The sequence below is a fragment of the Bombyx mandarina genome, chromosome 13 (genome assembly GCF_030267445.1).
Source record: "Bombyx mandarina strain Sakado chromosome 13, ASM3026744v2".
In the NCBI taxonomy this organism is placed as follows: Eukaryota; Metazoa; Arthropoda; class Insecta; order Lepidoptera; family Bombycidae; genus Bombyx; species Bombyx mandarina.
The window spans coordinates 9,933,922-9,957,594 of NC_143220.1; the positions used below are offsets into that span (position 1 = coordinate 9,933,922).

General features: G+C 36.5%; 2 protein-coding genes and 1 non-coding gene across 4 annotated transcripts in view; all 3 read left to right on the plus strand.

Annotated features, from left to right (window-relative positions):
• The window catches only part of LOC114244085 (proton-coupled amino acid transporter-like protein pathetic), a 49,843-nt gene that overhangs the window by 1,584 nt on the left and 24,586 nt on the right, over nt 1–23,673 (plus strand). Inside the window, exon 1 of one of the 2 annotated variants that reach the window (XM_089732452.1) lies at nt 20,055–20,159. The exons of the other annotated variant lie outside the window; for it this stretch is intronic. The gene's annotated coding sequence lies outside the window, so the exon portion shown is untranslated. Of the gene's footprint in view, nt 1–20,054; nt 20,160–23,673 lie in introns of those variants that run through there. 2 annotated transcript variants of the gene reach the window in all.
• On the plus strand, nt 7,073–7,411 carry LOC114244008 (LINE-1 retrotransposable element ORF2 protein). The gene has a single exon (XM_028175685.2). It carries the CDS (start codon nt 7,073–7,075, stop codon nt 7,409–7,411), a length of 339 nt encoding a protein of 112 aa, XP_028031486.2.
• Nucleotides 14,301–14,403, plus strand: LOC149501634 (U6 spliceosomal RNA). Its single transcript, XR_016324143.1, has one exon. It is a non-coding gene; the product is annotated as a U6 spliceosomal RNA (small nuclear RNA).

The window sequence follows — 23,673 nt, forward strand, 5'->3', positions numbered from 1 at the left end:
CACCGGACGTCTTATATCTTAGGCCACGATGACTTCATTATGTACAAATATTTAAATAAATTGCTTAATGCGTGTACGCTTTAGCCCGTCTTTATCTGTGAAATCGGAGTTAATGTCATTGAAGCAATGAATATTCCTGCAAACAGCACACAAACGGTACACGGAGTAGTTTTGGCGTCATAATAATAATAAATATTTAACAGTAATTATTGATTTAATTCCAAGAAAAATTAATACACCCAGTAATAAACCTGGAGCTATGGCTTAAGCGGTAAGTCCGATTATGCCAAGAACGTTTTGAGGGTTCTTTCGGAAATGCGACTAAAATCATGTAAGTGGTGTTTGGATGTAAAGAGTAGAGGACAGGAGAATGACACAAAAAAGATTCTAAGGGTCGAAGTGTCTGGAAATTTTTAGCTAAGCCCCAATAGATTTAATGATACTTTTTTTTACTAGATACGCGTAATTTTAGCACGATAAGACAAACAAAAAAATCGAAGGAAAAGAAAAGTTGTACAACAAAACTGTTTATTATAAATAAATTTAAATCGTCAAAACACAAGTGTTACATTGTAATATTGAAATACGCATACATATTATTTTCATTTATGAATATAATAAAATTATTATGTGCATTGCTGTCGCGCATCGATGCCAAGTTTTCCACTCGTGAATCCATTCACCCCGACGTTACCAATGTCAATTTATATATAATAAACTTGTCACTGCAGTCTTGGAACGCTAAGCTTGAGCTCTTCACAAGCATCCTCACGAGAATGCACCTTGTACTGAGCTATGCGACTATGCCGATGTTCAAATCCCGAAGGCAGGTACCAATTTTTCTTATGAAATACGTACTTAACACATGTTCACAAATAACTTGACGATGAAGTAATAACATCGTGTAATAAAAATAAAACTAGCAAACAATATAATTCGCGTAAATACGTAAATAACTTAATTTTGCATATCTATAATTTCCCGACGTCGTTTGATCATTGACGATCGCTCGACGGCCCTATAGGTCATTATCGAGAGTCTTCGGAGTGGCGCCACGAGTCTGGATCTAGTGTTAGCCGCGGGAATACCCCTACTCTAGACCGGAGGTCGGATGGGACAGCGTAAGGGGAGTTGTTTTGTGGGTAGGGCCCTAAAAACTTGGGCACACTGTCCCCTCCCAAGATCTGCATCAAAAAACCCGCGCGGTCCTTAGGCGCGGAAATCGGCTGAGGTTCGGCACATGTCTAGAAAAATAAAGGATTTCCAGAATCACAAAATTTCGTATTGTATGTACGTAACCTGTATTTGTATACTGTAATACGCAAAACTAGTTTTAATGTGGCAGTTTATGCGAGAAGATTCGTTCCAGTTACAGATCTAGTAAAATTACAGCTTAAAGGTCGATGCTCCAAAGCAAAAACAAAAAACTATCCACTGTTCGAGTGATTTTTGAGAAATTTAAAAATAAATTAACGCCACTGATTGCACCTGATTTGCAAGGCGTTTTAAAGAGCGGTAACTGAGCTGGAGCATAGATAATACACATAAATTAGTTTAGTGGTGGTAGGACCTCTTGTGAGTCCGAGCGGGTAGGTACCACTACCCTGCCATTTCTGCCGTGAAGTAGTAATGCGTTTCAGTTTGAAGGGCGGGGCAGCCGTTGTAACTATACTGAGATCATAGAACTTATATCTCAAGGTGGGTGGCGCATTTACGTTGTAGATGTCCATGGGCTCGAGTAACCACTTAACACCAGGTGGGCTGTGAGCTCGTCCAACCATCTAAGCAATAAAAATAAATAAAAAAGTTATAGATAAGCAACTCAAGCACTCAACAAATATGTTTACGGGCGTCGGCCACTAGATGGCTTCGCTTCGATTAGTTTCTCATTGCTCCTATAGATGACAGTAATATATTATTACTTATCCTATATTTTATTTATAATGAAGAATTTTGTAAATTTTCAAAAACCACAAATTGATAAATTTTAATCAAATTGGTTATAAAAAATTAAACCTCGTATCATTTATAATTTTATAAATCTCTGCGTTTAGTTATACAATAATTAAATGCCGCAAGTTTAATAACATATAAGTTTAGGGGCATCTGCCACAAGATTTCGCTAGTTTCCACACAAAAAAGTATTCCCTTTCCTTGCGCTGTATCTCCATAATATGTCCAATAAGAAAATATGTAGTATGTAATCAAACGCCAAACGATACTTTTTTTACTTCGATTCAAGTTTTGACAGTTTATTTGAACATAATATAGCCTATACGAATCTAATCAAACTGAATCAAACTGATTAAGCGTAAAGCTAATTAATTCCCCAATGAGAGAATCTTTATAACACAATGTAAAAATAATGTTTCCGCTGTCCCTGGTTAAATAATTTGTATAGTAACCGGCAAACTTCTTGAGCAAATGACCTTGACTGCGCAGAACCGAATTTTAGATCACTTTGGTGGTGAGGGTGAGGCGCGACGGCAGGGGAAATCGTATCGAGCGCTTTATTGGTAGATCAGTCGAACCTTGCGTCCCGCACCGCGCCTTTATTCCGCTTGCTCCCAAAAGTACGCTTGCGTACAGTGGAAAGTCTATCGTTATTAATCGTTAATTATTTGTTATAATTACTTGTGGACTTTGTTGCCATTGCTATTTGTTGAGTGTTTGTTGATTTTTTATAAAACATACACTATGCCGCGACAAACTGGTGTAGTATTCAAAAGAAAGGGTAGAAAAATTGTGTACGACGTATATTGCTTCATTATAAAACAGGGGAAGAATGATATGGAAAAATTAAAACAAACTTCGGAAGTAACAAAACCATCAGTGAGTATTGTTAGGTGCATTATTAAGGAAGCTAAAGGCTCTGGCTTGCTCGCCGTGTTTCAGACTTCGGGTAAGAAAAGATCAGGGAAGAAGAAAGTTACCGGAATGGATAGTTTCGTTCAATCTGTAATAAAAATATGTAATCATAATAACTACATAACAAGCAGCGAAACTCCGTATCGTAGAAAGGCTTCGAAAAATTTAAAGAAGATATAAATTTTAATGGCTCGGAATGAAGCTTACGACGTATTATGAAAGAGCTAGGCTTTAGATGAAAAAAAAGAACAGAAAATAATCGGAAGCTGGTAATTGAAAAAAGTAACATTCGATTACTACGAATCGAATATCTTCAAAAAATAATTAATTATAGACAAAAAAGAAGACCGAATCGACCGAGTTGTAAACTACACCGATGAGCCCTATGTCGACTCATCACGATGATAGCGACTCGGGTGATGAAAACAGTGATGATGATGATAGTCAAGATTATGATAACGAAAAAAATAATTACAAATACCAGCTTCGCTTCAACTGAATAAAGACCTGGCAACAGCTCTAGTTTTGGCTTAATAGAAGGAATATCTATTTTACCTCAAGATTAAATTATTACAATTATTATAACCTATATGTTTTGTTGATGTTCTAATACATATTAAATAAATACATATGTTCATTTTAATAATTTAATAGCATTATGACGCAGAGTAAGTAATGTTTTTGCACGTGAGTGTACCATGCGCGAACTTACCCCCACTACGTCAACAAATGCTCAAGAAGTTTGCCGGCTATTATACATGTAGATTATTTGCACATCGATAAAAAATGCAATAACAAGTTCAATGTCACATAACAATGCCGAGAGCATTTATTTCGTAACACATATGAGCCCCGGTAATAATTTAAGACGCGCACTATGCGGTTCCGTGGGTTTCGTGGAGTCGGAGTGGCTCGATGGGGCTTAGTCAGTAGTCGGTATTGCAAAGCGGGTCCTGCGTGGTAGACGCCGCGCAGCGCCTCGCGCGCCGTACTCAAGGCGTAGTCTCCCGGCAGGAATTGGAAGAAGAGGAGGACCCCGGTCGTCTTCTTCTTCTCCCTGTTCTTCTCTGGAGGCGCCGGAGTCCGACATAACCCGGTATCTTACCCCCCCGACCGGGTATCCGTAAATGGTTTCCCCAGCGGTAATAATTTAAGAACTGGTGAACCTAAGAGAACCTAAGAAGAACCTAAGAGCTTAAAACACATATTGAAATTTTGAATAATCCACGTAATAACTGATTAATAAGATTTATTAAATTATCAACATCCAATTATTATTTTTTTGATTAAATAAAATAATTTAACCCGTTGAACACCATGTGCCCCACCGGTGGACCTAGTGTACTTATACCATTCGGGCCAAGCCAAAGTCAGTGAATCAGTATTTTTTATATACTTGAGAATATCATCCTAAAATTTATAAAATGCGATAATTTGCGAGGAAAATAAAAAAATTAGCGACTTTTACCGTCTAGTTTTTAAAATGGCTATTATAATCTTGATATAATCTACAATTTTTTATTGGATTTGAAAACTAGGACGTTTGATTATGCTAAAGGGCCATGCGGTTCTCTTCCACACGCGTTTTGTTTGATAACTGCAATCTGTGGCTTGTAGGAAGCGTTTACGTTGGAATCCTCACGCGTCTTACGAGTGACCCTTATGGCCCGAACGGTTCAGTAAAATAAGGCTCACCGCTGAACACCGTGGCCATTAGTTTCTGATCCTCGGGCTCGACAAGCGAATTAACCCATAGACACAGCCCACTGAGTTTCTCGTCGGATCTTCTCAGTGGGTCGCGTTTCCGATCCGGTGGTAGATTCTGCGAAGCACTGCTCTTGCTGGGGTCAATGTTAACATCACTCCGGTTTGAGCCCCGTAAGCTCACCTACTAGTTAAGGTTACGCTTAAATATCCTCTCAAGGCTATCTCAAGCTTAGGTAGGAAAAAAACACCGTGGCCTAAATGAAAATACTTTATTTATCATGTGGCATTCAACGTGTTAAGATATGTGAGTAGAAAATAAACGGTGTTCGTAAAAACGGTTGACCGAGTTGACTTGGCTGATATCTCCAGACGAAAAACCATTATCGATTAAAAACGTAATCTGTTTAATTTTTTATAGTACAAGATTTTTCGCTTCAAAAAAATTAAATAGCCCAATGAAATAGGAAATATTAATTTAGTAATTAACGTTTTCTGCAAAGACTGTCGGAGAAGTTACGACGAATACTGACATAAAACAACCACTTAAGTACACTTGAGAACATAAAATGGAACGTCTCTAGTAAGTATCGTTGGCAGCGAGTGTAATTTATATTCTGCCAAATTTAGCTTGTTATTTGAAGGTTGCTATGCGTATTTTCCAAGAATCGCTTGTTGACTTATGGCAGAACGTACTGCGAGCTTGTACAGACTAATATCACAGTCCTGATACATTTAATGTATCAAATACTCCTATAAATGAGAGACTTACTGTGTTTTCTGTAATATAAATACAAATTTACTGTCAATATAAAATTAAGACTATAATAAATTCATTTATAGTAAGATTGAATTGTTTCTCTTCATGAGAGGTGAACGAAATTGTCTATGAAAGATCTTTTTAAAAGTAGTGTTTATTTTTACTTATACTTATGTATGTGTTCATTTTTCTTCATTATTTAAGAATACGTCAAAGATTCGGTCTATTGTAATAAATGATTTAATAGATTTTTTTTTTAAATAGAACACTTGTAACATACCTGTTATATCTTTCATCAGCAATCCCAGAGTAATAAACAAACCCATTTATTACCATTCTGTTCCCATCGCTGTTTTTTTGTTCGACATTGTTTTCTCTCTTTGTCTTGACGTTTCATGCGCATCTGATGCCTTTCAGTTTGAAGGGCGGGACAGTCCTTGTATTGTCAAAATGGAGACCTTAGAACTCAAGTCTCAAGTTGTAGATGTCTATAGGCTCCGGGAACCGTTTAACGTTAGGCAGGCCGTGAGCTCATCCACCCATCGAAGCAATACAAAAAACCCAACATGTTTTCATATAAATATGATATCAGCAAATGAAAATACTGTGTTAAGGGTTAAATTTTTTTGAGGCAACCATTCCATTTACTTTGTGATTTTAATATTCATTTCGCTGTGAATTTTCTTTTTATAACATAAAATAAGTTCATGAATAAAGTAATATTAACACTTGAGGGCTTACAAAAAAAAACGTGGTCATCAAATTTGTTTGTTCTAGAACTAAAAAGACCAATAGAATTATAAACCTATATATATAAAAATGAATTGCTGTTCGTTAGTCTCGCTAAAACTCGAGAACGCCAGGACCGATTTGGCTAATTTTGGTCTTGAATTATTTGTGGAAGTCCAGAGAAGGTTTAAAAGATAGATAAATATAAAAATGCTTGGAAATAAATAAAAATAACAATTTTGTTTTTCCTTTGATGTGTCTCCTGTCGGACGGATTCTTTTGTTTGTTTTAAGTTTATTTTATACAAAGGTTTAGGTTTAGGCATTACGAAGTCTGCCGGGTCAGCTAGTTATAAATTAAATTGTAAAGAAAATGGCGATCTTTTTATCTCAAGCCAATTTTAGGGAGAAACAACAAGTCCTATTAAAATTCTCGAAAACAATGTTCGTCGACTTTCGATATTCCGAATGGAACGTTCAAGCATTTGTTTTGCGCGCGAAAACTGGTTTCATTTTAAAGTAGCGAATATTATTGCAGTTTTGTTATTAATTTGAATGAAATAAACGCTAAGAGACTCGTACAAGTTTCCACTCTTTCTAATGGTGTCAGTTGAAGCGGCTAGAGTTCCATCTGAATCACAACACCATTATATTTATAATTATAATTTGCGTAATTACTGGTGGTAGGACCTCTTGTGAGTCCGCGCGGCTAGATACCACCGCCCTGCCTATTTCTGCCGTGAAGCAGTAATGCGTTTCGGTTTGAAGGGTGGGGCAGCCGTTGTAACTATATTGAGATCTTAGAACTTATATCTCAAGGTGGGTGGCGCATTTACGTTGTAGATGTCCATGGGCTCCAGTAACCACTTAACACCAGGTGGGCTGTGAGGTCGTCCACCCATCTAAGCAATAAAAAAAAACAGAACATTTTAGTCACATATGTATTATATGTATAGTGATAGAAAAGCGATTGCGAGATGAAAGTGAGATCACCCAAAACCAGTTCGGGTTCATGCCGGGTCGCGGGACAGCGGACGCCATATTTGCACTCCGCCAAGTGTGCGAAAAACATCGCGACGTGCACAGGAATCTGCATATGGTGTTCGTTGATCTGGAAAAAGCGTACGACCGAGTACCTAGAGCAGTTTTGTGGTGGGCATTGAATGAGAAAAGTATACCTGGTAAGTATGTGAGGTTAATCTGGGCCATGTACAGTCGAGCCAGGACGTATGTACGAACCGCCGCGGGGAATTCCGACGAGTTCAGTGTGGCAGTGGGCTTACACCAAGGATCTGCACTAAGTTTCTATCTCTTCCTGCTTGTGATCGATGCCTTGACATCGGAGATATAGGAAGAGCCCCCTTGGTGTATGCTGTTGGCCGATGACATAGTGCTCGTCGGAGAAAACGGGCTCGAGGTGCAAAACATACTGGAGAAATGGCGATGCAAGCTGGAGAGTGTTGGCCTAAAAATCAGCAGATCGAAAACCGAACATCTATTCTGTGATTTTGGCGGTCTCTCCAATTTTACACCCATTTCCCTCGACGGAACACCTTTGCCAGTATGTCAAGACTTCCGATACCTAGGGTCTGTTATCCAAAGCGACGGTGAACTGGATCGTACTGTGAGGCACAGAATTGACGCAGGATGGATGAAATGGCGGCAGGTCACGGGCACCATATGTGACTCGCACATCCCTCTTCCCCTAAAAGGGAAGATATATAAGACCTTAATAAGGTCTACCGTCTTGTATGGATCAGCTTGTTGGACAACGAAAGTGGCGGATGAAAGGCGATTGCATGCAGCAGAGATGCGAATGTTGCGATGGATGTGTGGAGTAACGAGAATGGATAGAATACGGAATGAATATGTTAGAGGAAGTCTGAAAGTGGCACCTATGACAGAGAAGCTGAGGAGTGCACGTTTGGGATGGTATGGACATGTGATGAGACGAAATGAAAATGAGGTTGTTAAGAGAGTGTTAACTATGAATGTGGAAGGATTTAGAGGAAGAGGTAGACCTAAGAAGAAATGGATGGATTGTGTGAAAGACGATATGGGTAGGAGGGGAGTGAGCGAAGAAATGGTATATGACAGAAGAATATGGAAGGAGAAAACATGTTGCGCCGACCCCAGGTGACTGGGAGAAGGGCAGGATAATGATGATATGTATACTCTCAGTATATAGTAATAAAATTCTTCGATTTGATGTTCTAATTTTTTTCCTCTTGTTATTGACATTTTAAAATGTCAATGTCACGAGTCACTAAATAAACAAAAAAAAAAGGATCGACAAACAGAGGCAAAAGAACTCGACTATTTTATCTTTGAATATTTAAATTTAAATTCAAATACATTAGGCGAAACACACCATTTAATCGATTACAGATTTCAAAAACGAATAATTAAAACATAAAACAATTCAGTAACAAAACATTCCGAATTGATTAAGTTGCATAAGTCAATCTAAAAATATATCTACGTAACGTAACTTAATGATGCACTTTTTTGTCGATGTCCTTGGTTCAAAATGTATTTTGGTCATTTTGCGTGGATCTGAAGACCAAAAATTATAATTTCTCGGTCACTGTATATCATTAATTGATTTATATTTAAAAATCATAAATAGAAATAGAGATACATAAGTTTATGTAATTACACGAAACGTGAATGCCGACGGCCTTACCCAAGGTGAGTAGGAAGGTTATTGTTAGACTCGACATCCTAATTGCATTGACATAAAGACTGATTTCGGAAAGATATTTAGTGTATGTATCTAATGACATACAATCACTGATGAGTGAAATGATAAATTTATTGACTTATACTGTACTGGTGGTAGGACTTCTTGTGAGTCGGCACGGGTAGGTACCACCATCCCACCTATTTCTGCCGTGAAGCAGTAATGCGTTTCGGTTTGAAGGATAGGGCAGCCGTTGTAACTATACTTGAGACCTTAGAACTTATATATCAAGATGGCTGGCGCATTTACGTTGTAGATGTCTATGGGCTCCAGTAACCACCTAACACCAGGTGGGCTGTGAGCTGGTCCACCCATCTAAGCAATAAAAAAAATCGGAAAGATATTTAATGTATGTGTGTAATGACATACAATCACTGATGAGTGAAATGATAAATTTACTGACTTATAGTCCGGATAACGTTGAGCTATCGGAGCTTTATGAACCCGCTGTAAGAAAACATACTAAAAATGTTATTTAAAATCGTTGGATATATCTGAACAGTCCATTTACATATAGTGCACAGTAAAGTTAAATAGGACGGATATTTATTTATCAATTTAAATGGATTTAAAATAAGAACAAACATGGCTTACTTCGGTTGACAGTTCGGCCAATGAAGGTACTATTTCAATTGTTCTCAATTTAGTATCTCTATGGCAACATTTTGGAAATATGTATAAGTATATATGTGCATTGCGTATGGCGACGGGAGACGGAAGCAACCTGTACACCATGTCACACTTAGCTGAAGCATCTGAGTTATTAAGACAATCATCGCCCGAACATAATGATGGGGACAAAGTTGAAAAGTCTTTGAAACGTGAAACAAAATGAATTAGGGAAAATACCGATTTCAATAACCGAATCACGTTCTTTCTAGGAAATAGAAACATTGCACACCACAATAGCGTTACTGGGGCTTTTTGGGAAGTATAGAACAGAAGTTCTCTGAATTGTTTCATATTGTTAATTAACAACTTTTTCGGATTTGAATATATAATAATTGTGGCTTATTAACAATTAATCATCTACGAAAAAGTACGATTGTAGAAGAAAAAAAACAAAAACGTGACCTTTTCGGTTCTTCCAAAAATCTATTGTAGTCTTAATAACATTCCTTCATTATAATAAGACACACTTCATTTCTTCTCAACTCGTTTTATTCAATTTAATCCGATAATTAATTCCAGATAAGTCGACTTCATTTTATACCGCCCCAAATCGTATTTCATACAGCACAGAGTTTTTAATAATTAATGAAGATTTGGATAAAGGACTAAAATCTAGACCTGTCTTTAAATAGCGGTGTTTTAGCTATCAAGGCCTTCTTAGCAAACTTTTTTTAATTAATGATTTTAATGAACTTTCGATAGACTTTAAATGACGTTTTAACTAATAATTATTTAAAGTAGGGCTGCCAATGATCCTCTGTTATTAAGATAAATTCTGTATTTTTAGATGTGCTAAGTTATCTCAGATGATTTATTGAACATTTACCAAGGGTTTTTAAAGGGTAAAATTTTTTGACCGAGCAAAAATGTATTGAGAGAATCCAGAGATATAGAATAGAAAATAGATAATAGAATTTGTTGAACCGAACCAAATGTATCTCTTAAGAAGCAAAAGAGGCATAATTTATTTTATAAATCCCTGCTGATTGAATTAATCATGATCATCAACATTCCTCAATTTTATGTCAGACAAATTAATTAACAAATTAACAGACAAATAAATAAACGCTGTCTTAAGTATTCTCCTTGGTATTGATTTAGTTTCATTGTATCTGTTTTAAGGCCGTAGTATTACAATTAACGACTACTACTATTTTATTTATTCAACTTTAATGCACATAGGTACAAACGAGGACTTAATACTTGAGGCATTCTCTTCCAATCAACCAAGGGTGGTGTAGAGAGTCCTGTGGTGGGTAGCTATTATAGTACGTCCTGGCTTTAAGTCGAAATCTCCTGATATTTTTGCTTTAATGTCCTATGTTTCAAACGTTTAGGAAGACGATTCACATACCTATTTGCCTACTTATTTTAAAATGGAGTTCCTGTATGTATATTTATAGAGTTATTGTGTTTTTTAGAAATTATGTTTAAATACTAATAAACATTGTCAAAATGATGATATATGAATAATATTTTTCGATTTTACCGACAGAATAATAAAACAATATGTACTGGTTATTTAAAGAAAAAATCAAAATTATCGATAAAGCTGATTATTAAAAAACACGAATAAAACAACATTTTCTAAAAATAAATCGTAGTTAGATCGATCGTTAAATCGATTTATCGTCTCCGAAATCCCCTATAAACTAAATTTTATGCAAATCGTTAGAGCCGTTTCCGAGATTCAGAATACGAGAAATCCAGATTTCAAAAATAAAAAAAAAATATATGCAAGAATTGCTCGTTTAAAGATATAAGAAAGATAAGATAAGAACAAATTTATAGCTACAGTACGCTGCTTTGTATAATGTTGGTTTCGGGAAACATGCCTTTCACCTTGAAGGATCCTTTGATCCTTGATTGTTGCATTTCTACAACGCAACTAATACTTCCGACTTTATATTTTAATATCGATGGTAGGATTCGCGTCTTGGTGCTTATGGGCTCTGGCAATAACATTAAGGTATCTTATTCCACTAACCGCGAAACCAGTTTTTTTTTTTTTTTTAATAATAATAGTAAAAAAAATAAAAAGTTCAGAACTATAAAATTTGCATTGATGAGATAGGATATTAAGTCTATAAGTCTATAAAAATAGAAAAAGAACTTATCGTTAAAGTAATTTTTACAACTCATTAATTATTCAATAGATGTATAAAACTAAATAGAATGTGAAAAGTATCTTCCAGAAAACTTGTTCTATATGTATTTATAGAAATGAACGAGATTTATCAATTTAAAATGATCGAAACAGGGTAGGTAGGTACATTGAAAACAAGAAAAACGATTAAACAAACTTGAACGTGTGCAAAAATTTACGGCAATGGCCAATAAACTTGATCTTTTCCTTTTACGTACGATTCTAATGAAATTGCCAGGTATGTACTTGACCGCGGAGATAATAGTTGTGAATAAAATCTATTGCCGTGTAACGTGGAAACACGACCTTTGTTAATATGGAACGAGGTAATGCGGTCCACAAAATAAAAACAAAAAAACTAAACCGATTTGGTCGTCTATTATTAGTTTCTTTTATCCCGTAAATGGTCTAATCCCAAGGTCTACCTAATGTTAAATGATTTTCTGACCTCGTAAATACAGCAACGTCAATAATACATACCTATAGATATACTGAGTAACTAAACTGGGACCTTAGAACTCATACCTCAAGGTGGGTGGCGGCACTTACGTTGTAGATGTCTGGGGGCTTCAGTAACCACTTAACACCAGGTCCACCGATATCAGCAATAAAAAATTAAATAAGATATATAGGCGAGCCTCTATCGTATTGGAATACCGACCGGAATACCGACCCTTAAGACGGGAATGCATATTTTCCTAATTTATTTTCCTAATCCATAAAACATAAGCAGAATTGAATAAATGGTTTCGAAATGACTGATTTCCGTCCGACAAAGTTGATCAAAGAAACTTCAGGCTAAATGCTTAAGATTGAAAAGTTAGATATAAATATAATTGTGAAATGATAATAGGGACTTCCCTATAATCTGCTATTATTCCACTAGCACTTAGTAGTTTGATGAGGCCGGTTCTGCTTCCGATTGTCTGATTAATTTTTGAATTTTCTTCTTCTTAGTCGGTCTCTTCATTACTGAAGATGGTGTCTAGCTTGAAGTGTTGATCACTCAATGCCACATACTTCTCCACGTCTTCCTGTCTTCTGCGGTAAATTTGGTTTTTTAATGGACTATTATTATTATCACTCTGCCTATTCCGGTTGTATAGCGGTTTATCGAGAGGAACATTCAGATTCAGTTCAATTAAGACTTCCAGCTTATGTTTCGGTGTGTGTAACACCTGCTGAGCCGTGTGTTCGTCGATCGATTGAAGCAATAAAAATAATTCTAGTCCATAAGTTTAGATCACTAGGTGAAGTTTGTTTTCCATTTATGTTAGTATTTTATTAACCGGCTTTAGGAACTTGTGGGATCACATGTTTTATGGTATTTAGTAAACGAGTAATAGCACTTTTTATTTATTTACAATTATTGGCTCCGAGACTATGTTGAACTTGCGTTCTTTGACAGAAGAGCTTTAGATCTACCGGCTGGAGCGGCTGGAGTCTTTAGAGATGCAAAATGTAACAATACGACAAAATTAGTGGTGCCAACACGTCATTACGGATCCTCCCGATCCATTATCGGTGTTTTAGGTACCTCAAGCACCGGTCACCGTCCTCGGCGAGCCCGCCGCTTGCGACGAAGGGGTCAATGAGTAAATTAACCCATAGGCACAGCCCACTGGGCTACTCGCCGGATCTTCTCAGTGGCTCGCTTTTCCGATCCGGTTGTAAATTCTGCGAAGCACTGCTCTTGCTAGGACCAGTGTTAGCAACACTCCTGATTTGAGCTTTGTGAGCTCACCTACACATCAAGGCGAAGCTAAAATACCCTCTCAAGGTTATCAGCATAGTTAGGAAAAAAAAGTGATACCTTGAGTCTCTAGAGATACATGACAAAACAAAATAGACCGCCTGGTATACAAACCGGAATCAGAATCAGAACACTTACGTTACTAATCCCCCAAATAATTTAGTTATGTAGTCAAACATTATCTAATTAGGAAATTTAATTACATATAATTTTTTTATCAAACGACATCCTGATTCTGGTAACCTCAAAATAATAATTTACTTCCATATTTGCATTTATAATTAAACAATCAAAAAACAAGCTGGTTAAGTATGTCAATATCCGGCTTACATGCGATAAGCAAATAGTGATCTCAAATGTGCCTTTTGTTCATGGAATTCACGGGCCATAGGTTTGTGACTGGGCCCTGCGTTAACTTTACAGGCCTGTCTGATCGAACTCATACCGTCCCTGGACTTTGTGGCTCAAAGCCCGCAATTAAATGACTGGTAATAAAACAGGTAGTTCCTTAAGCCCATATCAGCATTTTATGACATGTAGTTGCGTGGCTAGCATCCCCAAACGTGTACGAGAACGTTTGCACGGCAGTTTTGGAAATCGAAGTAACGGGACCTTTTTCAATTCCAACTTTCAGTTTCTAGGACTTTGTAGTTTTTTTTTATTTATCGTCTCGGAATTAGATTGGAATTGGGTCAAGAGGAAATCGTGTGATTTCCATTACCACGTCTTACTTCCCGATACGCGGTTCGTGTTGGAATTAAACCGACTAAAACCCCCGGTCACTGAACAACCCGCATCCGAGGCTCATCCCAGACACGCTGCGGGCAAGGCCATGCATTGCGCTCAAAACGCAAATCTCCCCACTATCCTGCCCTCAAAATTGAATCAGTATAATAGTCTTTTTAGCGGTGGCATTCCCGTTGTAGTCTTTATTGTATAGACATTGACAAAATTGGAACGATACAGAGAAGATTAGCATGGCCCCTGCGCAAGGATGACACGCAAAATCGTGAAGCGTTCCACATTTTTTCTTAGATCACAAAATGAATGCCACCACGATCACGGAGATATGACGTTAAATACTTGATTATATGGCTGCTTCGCAGTATCAAGAAACGGTATCCACGTTGGCGGGCTTAAAATACGTTCTACCACAAGTAATTAATAAACGACGTTAACCCTGCATGGTAGAAGTATTTCGTTATTATGTGTCAGGTACTTATTTCATTCGAAAAATTGGTACTTGCTAATGGGATTTGAACACCGGCATAGTCGCTTGCTCCATACGAGTTCACCGGGCGTTTTATCCTTTACGCCATGACGATTAACTCTAGAAGACTCTAGAAGAATGTTCGCGAATTTCCGAAACAATTAGTTATTGATGATGGCATTAATTTATATGTATTCATTTTGACATGGTCTGTAACCCACTCAACGAATTATTTTGGCTGCAATGAATAAATTACAATTACTAAATTAAATCCGGTTGTTCCGTTTACTTATCTTTCTATTTCTTGTCTTTTTTCTATACGCATAAAGTCTAAATTCTGTTATTGATCAATTTGTGATTTAATGAATGAAACGGCCGTTAATTCTTCCTTTACAATGAAGGAAAAATATAATTATATATTTATCATTTAATCATTTCGTAATTTTATAAATTTAATAAAATTTTAAAGAGGTCTGTAAAATCTATATCTCTTTGAAATGTATTTATATTTTGAGTAATATAGCCATTAGAGGGACGTCTACTATCTCAGTCTAGAATTGAGTTACAAGCAAACATTGCAATTTTTGTGGTCCTCGAATTGTATCGGAACTGTAGCCATTAAAGATGTTTCTACTACTAGATGATTCCCTATTTGTGTTATTTGAAATAGTCGCAAAACGAACATCAACAAATCTTGTCACTAACAGTTTAAACATATAATCTTAGGTAATTATCGACAGCTTAGTAATGCGAACTATAACTTGATCGCCCATTGTTAAGTACTAATTGTTAGCCTTACTTAATGAAGGATACGTGACTGCTCTGCGTAGAGGATGCAATGTGACTAAAATGATCACCGGAAGAAGGTTATAGAACACAGCGGTTTCAAGAATGGTTTGTTTTTATGTCGGTTGATGCGACGATAAAAGGGAGATGAAGGAATCATTTTATACAATTCCTTGGATATTCTATAAGAAATATAATGTACAAAAATATAGGCAGCAACAAAGACCTTTGTTTCGGACTTTTCAAGCGACACGTGAAGCCAAGAATATAATATTTTCTGGAACCGCTGTCGATAATGCCGCTTGCATTATGTTTTTTTGAAGTGAGACAAAAGCTCAAATATTTTTTTTTTTCTTAAAGGATATGAACATCTATTTTCTAAGCTAAACCAAAAAATTTACCTGTCAAAATAGAATCCAATATATTTTTTTATTGCGTAGTTGGGTGGACGAGCTCACAGCCCACCTGGTGCTAAGTGGTTACTGGAGCCCATAGACATCTACAACGTAAGTGCACCACCCAACTTGAGATATAAGTTCTAAAGTCTCAAGTATAGTTACAACGGCTGCCCCATCCTTCAAACCGAAACGCATTACTTGCTTCACGGCAGAAATAGGCAGGGCGGTGGTACCTACCCGCACGTACTCTACGTTCATTAGTACCTATACGATTTGTCGAGGAAACTAATTTTAAATAAATAAAACAAGTGCAAAATAAATAGTTCCTGTGTTTACCTGTAAAACCCACTTCAGAAAAAGTACGTTCCGAAGAATTGCCAGTTTTTATTATTATTAGAAATCCCCCATCTACAAATTAGTTTTCCACAAGTTTTGTCCTATTTGGCCCAATGTTTGGTGTGACGGATTATTTCGGTCCAGTTTTCCATATCGCATTATTTCAACACACTTGGAAATTTATGTCGTGTTCCAAAACAGAAACAGCATTCGCTTGGAGACAAATGTAGCTGATGACGAGATCTTTAGGTAGTCCGTCTAGAAATATAAGGCTCGATAATTTTAGAATAATGATTATTCTTCTAAGCAAGATGATAAGAATGATATATGATTATCATCATTGGCGCGCATTGAGTTTTATTATCGTGCACAGACTATGTTGTTCAATATTTGCATAAACGTATCGACACGACGACACGTTTGAAATCTCATCTCATCACTTTTTCTATATTTTTTTTTATTGCTTAGATGGTTGGACAATCTCACAGCTCACCTGCCCATAGACATCTACAATGTAAATGCGCCACCCACCTTGAGATATAAGTCCTAAGGTATCAGTATAGTTACAACGAATGCCCCGCCCTTCAAACCGAAACGCATTACTGCTTCACAGCAGAAATAGGCAGGGTGGTGGTACCTACCCGTGCGGACTCACAAGAGGTCCTACCACCATTAATCATGGCGATATGTGGTTTCGTGGTTTCACTTTGATTTACAAAATCAAAATTTATTTGTTATTCCTTTAAAGAGCAATGACATCATTTTCGACCACTAAAACTTTAATGAGCAAACGATATCAAGGAAAATATCCACCAAACAAACAGTACGAGTCATTCGATTTCTCAAAAAAAACAAAAAATGATTTTGATCACTGTAGGTATTAAAAACCAAAAATAAAGTGGTCGAGCATAAAAGATGATGCCACAACAAAACCTGGTTCTTGTAACGGGTCGCAAAGGTCAAACTGTAAGTAAAAATTCTATCGGTTGGAAAAATCCACTGCGCTATCTAATTATTTAGAGCTATGCTATCAAATACTAATAGGATTGAAAATAAGCTTATTGTTCTTTATTATTATTCTATTATTTATTATCCTTCTAACCACCTTTTTAGATAAATCTAGGATATACAAAAAAAAAAATTTTCGACTCCATTACCTTTATATTTTCAATAGTGGATTAACGCTGTTGACAGAAATTTTGTTCGTAATTTAGTTCATAGTAAACCACATGAGAGTGCTGAATAAATAACCCCTAAGTCTACGGAGAGGCTTACTCAGCCTGGCAAGCCCCTCTACCTAGGATTGTTCTCCCTGCCTTCACGGCACGGGTGATAAATTTACGAGTTAGTTTTTTATTATTATTTTATAATGGAATGATGATGTTACGAGGGCGGGATGATAAGTAACTAGCTTTTAGCCAATATGTCGAAAAATATAATTAATTTTATCACGGAAAGTTAAGCGTTTTATTATTAGGCTAGTTACTTATCATCCCGCCCTTGTAACATGAAGATGATGATGTATGATGCAATGATTAGATGATGGAGGTGCGCAAGAAACTTAAAAGGGGCTTGCCTTCCTTTGAGAGGTGTGTCCGGCCCCCTTGCCGCAAATCGTGGTAATCCTAGTCTTCGGTCCGAAAAACAATGTTCTCATCTCGTCTGGCTACAAGGGCAATAAAAAATTAATAAATAAACAGTGTGCGTACCCTGCTAATCTCGTAATATATCGTCGTTGATAATTAATTGTCTTCTTCAAACGAGGCTTGTGGAGAATATTAAGCATAGGCAGTGGCTTAGTTCTGGCCTTGGCATTGCTAAAGTCCATGGGCGACGGTAACCACGCACCATCAGGTGAGCCGTAAGCTCCTCTGCCTACAAGGGCAATAAAAATAAAAAAAATTATGTCTGTCACGAATACGAACCTTTCCATAATTTATTTTACAAGTATCGATATAGCCCCTTATGAAATCATTTTCATAAAGAGACATGAAACGAATGGTCTTATCGCCGATAGCAATCTCTTTGAAGCAGCTCCTGAAGCAAAATATTTTTTTTTCTGCCAAGAAAATCCGATTGACAATTATTTTTTAGAGTATTTATTTTAGTTAAGACTTGGCTACTGAATAAACTTGATACTTAAACATAAATACAATGAATAGAATAAAAACAATACATAACTTCAATTTACATTATCATACATTTACATTAGCACACGGGAGAAGTTATTTTAGCTTCTTATTTCAGGAGCAGAGTGGGTTTCGATAAATAATGGAACGTAGGTCCAATGTTTTTTTTGTACATGTAAAGCTTCTTTAAATTACTAATATGTTAGTGCAATTCAGATTTTGTTGTTTGAAGCAGATGTTTTCTGATAAATATTGATGTTGGCTAGGTCGATTATATTCTAAAAATACAATTTAATACTGTTTAAAATCCATACATTATACAGTGTGTATTGGAGATGCTCGCAAAACCGAAGAAATATAGCTATAATATAATATAAAACTATATATTATAATAGTACTGGTGATTAATAACCTAAAAACTGAAAAAAAATCCCGGATCGAAAATATAAATAAATAATAATAAATAAATATTTACTAACAGTCACGCCACGTCAACTGGTCCCATGATAAGTTCGTAAAGAACTTGTGTTACAGGTACCAGATAACGGAAATAAATATAAGATTTTTATTATACACATACACATATTTAATATACATCCATAACCCTGGAAAAGACATTTATATTTATCATACAAATATCTTCCCTTGGCGGGATTCGAACCCGCGACCCCCATGCCATATATGTTTTTGAGAAGCGCGCAATGTAACGCAAATTAAATTCGGTTATCGCCCGGGATTCGAATGCACGAGGAGGCGTCTCCCAGCTGCGTTATGAATTCACTAAATTTCAAATTCGAAATTTTAATTATCAAAACAAGACGTGTTACTGTTTAATTTACAAAAACAGTATGTTTATAACTGTATGTATATTATTATTTTTCGTGTTAGTATTTTTCGCAATTACACATTAATTTTCTTTATCTATTCGCTGGTAGCATAGGGGACTATTCCAGCTAAGCTCGGACGGATGGGTGAGCTCACGGGCTCTAGAGAGTTTGCTAACATAAGTCCTAGCCAGAGCAGTGTACCACCGGATTGGAATCGCGACCCACTGAGAAGATCCGGCGAAAAACTCGGACAGCTGTGTCAATAGGTTAGTTCTTTCGTCGAACTATTACCGGGTGATGGTGGCTTTGCATTGCCCCGTCGCGTCGCCTGGGTCCAAATATGGTACTTGTGTCCCGAATTCTCGTAGAATACGGATAATTAACAACAAACATTTGAGACAATGTTGGTATTTACATATTTAAGACATGGCAGATTATCGTTATCCTGAAACATTTAATCCTTTAGGCATTTCTATTCGTTATACTCGACAGCAGACAACGAATAATCATTAAGTCAAAACATTACACAATTGAAAAACAGCTAATGAAGGCAAGACTTTAATTACAAATAAAATCACTACATAGTATAAAACAAAGTCGTTTTCTCTGTCCCAATATTTTTTTTTATTGCCCTTGTAGGCAGTTGAGCATGCGGCCCACCTGATGATGAGTGATTACCGTCGCCCATGGACTTCAGCAATGCCAGGGGCAGAGCCAAGCCGCTGCCTACCTATCCCTATGTATGCTTAAGTCTTTAAAACTACGCAACGGATTTTGATGCGGTTTTTTTTAATAGATAGAGTGATCAAAGAGGAAGGTTTATAGTATGTACAATAACATCCATTAAATAGTAGAGAAGTCAATAATAAATTACAGTTTCCGAAGCGAAGCGGGGGCGGGACGCTAGTATATTTACGATTTAAAACAAGCCGTATGTGAAGTCATTAAACGAATTGAAGGTAATTACGTTTGTTTGACGAGCCAGTTCAGTTCACGATACATTGATAAACTGATAACCATACATCTTTGAAAACGCATAAGTGTTGAACGTATTCTATGAAAATTTTCATTGTTTCTCAATTGCGTTTTCGTGTATTCGGTGAGTACTGTCTTGTGAATTGTCAGAATTATTATTTTTATTAAATATTTTTAATAATATTTGATTTTCTACTTGGAGCTCAGGGAACTGTGAAGCCTTGCGTGTCTGCGTCTCAATGTACAAAGTATGTATTATGTTAGAACTAGACAATGTGCTATTAATTAATATGCATTTGCGAACCTACACGCACGGTTTCCGATTTGAGGGTCAGACAGTCGTAATTCCCAAATTTGAATATTCCTCCAGTCACCCCATGGGTGATCAGGCGGTATCATTAATGTTACTGTGACTGCAGACTCTGTGAACCCGAGGTGAATGTGAATATAAAATTGGCTTTGAGCTAGTTCGACTTTCTTTGAGTTTGAATGGTAAGGTGGGTGGCGTATTTACGTTGTAGATATCTATGGGCTCCAGTAACCACGTAACACCAGGTGGGCTGTGAGCTCGTCCAACCACCTAAGCAATAAATAAAAAAAAAGCCTCCGACTTTCTTCTCTTAAAAAAACCTAGGTCGATTTAACGTCAGTATAGGAACATTAAAACGAAATGACTGCTTTTTTTTTAATGCTTTTTGTGAATCATCATAATTTTAAATTACATAATGGACTATGATATAAGAAAAATATGGAAGAAGGAAGAATTGAGGTTGCACAAGAAGTGTTCATAAATACGCGCACAACGTTGTTGTCGGCTTATCTTGGTAATCACTTTAATGAAGCTATAGAGATAAAATGTAATTGTAGTCTGTTGACTTAAGATTTTAGCATTTTAATAAGTTTGTTAATTATGAGACACAGGTAATTTCTATTTTGTTTTGTTTAAAGCTAACCCTTTTATTATGAGACTAGCGACCCGCCCTCGCTTCGCTTCGGAAACATTAAAACACATGAAACCAAAAAAATAAATTAAAAAAAATTAAAAAAAGTAGCCTATGTTCATCAGAGACAATGTCGGCTTCTAATGGAAAAAGAATTTTTCAAATCGGTCCAGTAGTTTCGGAGCCTATTCGAAACAAACAAACAAACAAATCTTTCCTCTTTATAATATTAGTATAGATTTTAAATATTGGTGTTTAAAATACAACAGAACAAATAATTATTCGTTACACACCGAATTAAAATATTTCGAATTGTAAAAACTTATTTGGGTACTAATATCTGATCGGGCTGACTTGATGGTGCAGTAGCTAGCGGCCCTGATTATTGCGCCAAGGGTTGTAGGTTTGATTCCCACATCGGACAAACATTGTGTGATGAACAGATTTGTTTGATCTTTGTTTGGATGTTCATTATCTCTACATACCCAATCCGGAGGAACTAATCGTAAAAAGTCGACGTCGCCCTAAACAGGTCATAACGGATCCTCCCGATCCATTAACGGTGCTTTTAGGTACGTCAAGCACTGGTCACAGTTCTACCCAAGCCCGTCGCTTGCGACGAAGTGCTCGACGAGTAAATTAACCCATAGACACAGCCCACTGAGATCTCGCTGGATCCTCTCAGTGGGTCGCGTTTCCGATCCGGTGGTAGATTCTGCGAAGCACTGCTCTTGCTAGGGCCAGTGTTAGCAACACTCTCGGTTTGAGTCCCGTGAGCTCACCCACTAGTTTGGTGAATCTAGAATAGCCCCTCGAGGTTACTAGAATAGGTAGGATTTTTTTTATCTATATATGTATTTACGTATATTTAAACGTATATCAGTAAGTTTATCAGTCTTTAGTACCCATAAGACAGGGAATCCTGAATTGGGGCCGCACGAACGTGCTTGATTTGTTCCCAGTTATAATTATAATAATCTATATTTATAAAAAGGAATTGCTGTTCATTAGTCTTGCTAAAACTCGAGAACGGTTGGACCGATTTGGCTAATTTTGGTCTTGAATTATTTGTGGAAGTCCAAAGAAGGTTTAAAAGGTAGATAAATGTGAAAATGCTGGGAATTAAATAAAAATAAACTTTGATGTATGGGGACACGTCGGACGGATTCCTTTTGTTTGTTTTAAGTTTATTTTATACAAAAGTTTAGGTATTTTATTTATCGATTGAGACACTACGAAGTGTACCGGGTTAGCAAGTATGTAATATTTTCTTTAAATCACGATTTATAATTTTATTTAAAATTTTATACATAATATTTAAACTAGAGTAGCCCGTTGAGATCTTGACGGCTCGATGTTATGAAGTTATATTATCTGTACAATAGAAAAAGTTAAATAAAATGGAAAGCGCTACAAATCGTGGAAGCTCTAGCTTTTATGGTCAAACAATATCACTTAAAACACGATTTCACTTTATATTTCTAGACATGACAATAGCAAAGTGTATTGAAATTAAAATTGCAACCTATAAAAGCTATAGTAAAACTTTGCCAAGTACCATCTGACTCTGGAATGAAACTTTACACACATGTTTTTTCTAAGACATATCTTCTGTACATTAACCAGTGGGTTAGCTAAAAATAGACTACTTGTAAAACTACCAGTTAAGTATATGTTTTTAATAAATAACTGTTTATGTAAAAATATAGTTGCAAACCTTATATTTTTACTAGCCATTAAGTTAAATTAGTCGTATTGTTATATATATACATATATATCTGTATATATATATATATGCATATATTATACATATATGCCGTAGGACTGACGTACGCTGGAGCAAACGGGTTCTCGAGTGGAGACCGCGCAGCGGAAGACGTCACGAGGGACGCCCCCTGGCTTGATGGTGCGATGACCTCCGCACGGTCGCCGGCAAGAAGTGGATGAGGAGAGCCGCAGACCGGGCTAAGTGGTATAGATTGGGAGAGGTCTATGTCCAGCAGTGGACGACTGTGGGCTGTTGATGATGATGATGATTAGTCGTATTGTTAGCTAGCATCGAAAGTTTGATTATTACCTGCTGTGAAACAAAAGCGTACATATCGTTTGTGAAAAGTAGGTCGTCTTTTTCTATTTCGATTAAACCTTGACCTCGCTTGAAGGTAGGTGTCTCAAGTGGCATTGAGGATGTAATGGCTATGGCCCATTGAATCCTCGTCAGGTTGACGCCGAGATCATTCACCCGTCAACACCAATCGATGTTGTTTTTATGGTTCTTGATGACCAAATGTTCCAAGAATTTCAGAAAATTCCTTGAAATCTCAAATATAGTATTTTTCCGTTGTCCCTTCCATATAGAAGCAATACACCCAATATCTGCAAAATACTTAAAACAATAATAAACAGATAATGAAAACGGAAATTGTATTATTATTTTAGACTGAAAAATCAAATACAATATCGAAATAACAATGTTTACTGCAGCATCCACTTACATTCTCACGTGTCTCGCAATTGCATCTTATTTGCTTACAATAACACTACTATTATTGTGCATTACTATGAAAATAGTGTGGTCAAGGATTTTTCTTAAAATATAATAAAAAAAAAAAATTGCTTAGATGTGTGGATGAGCTCACAGCCCACCTGGTGTTAAGAGGTTACTGGAGCCCATAGACATCTACAAAGTAAATGCGC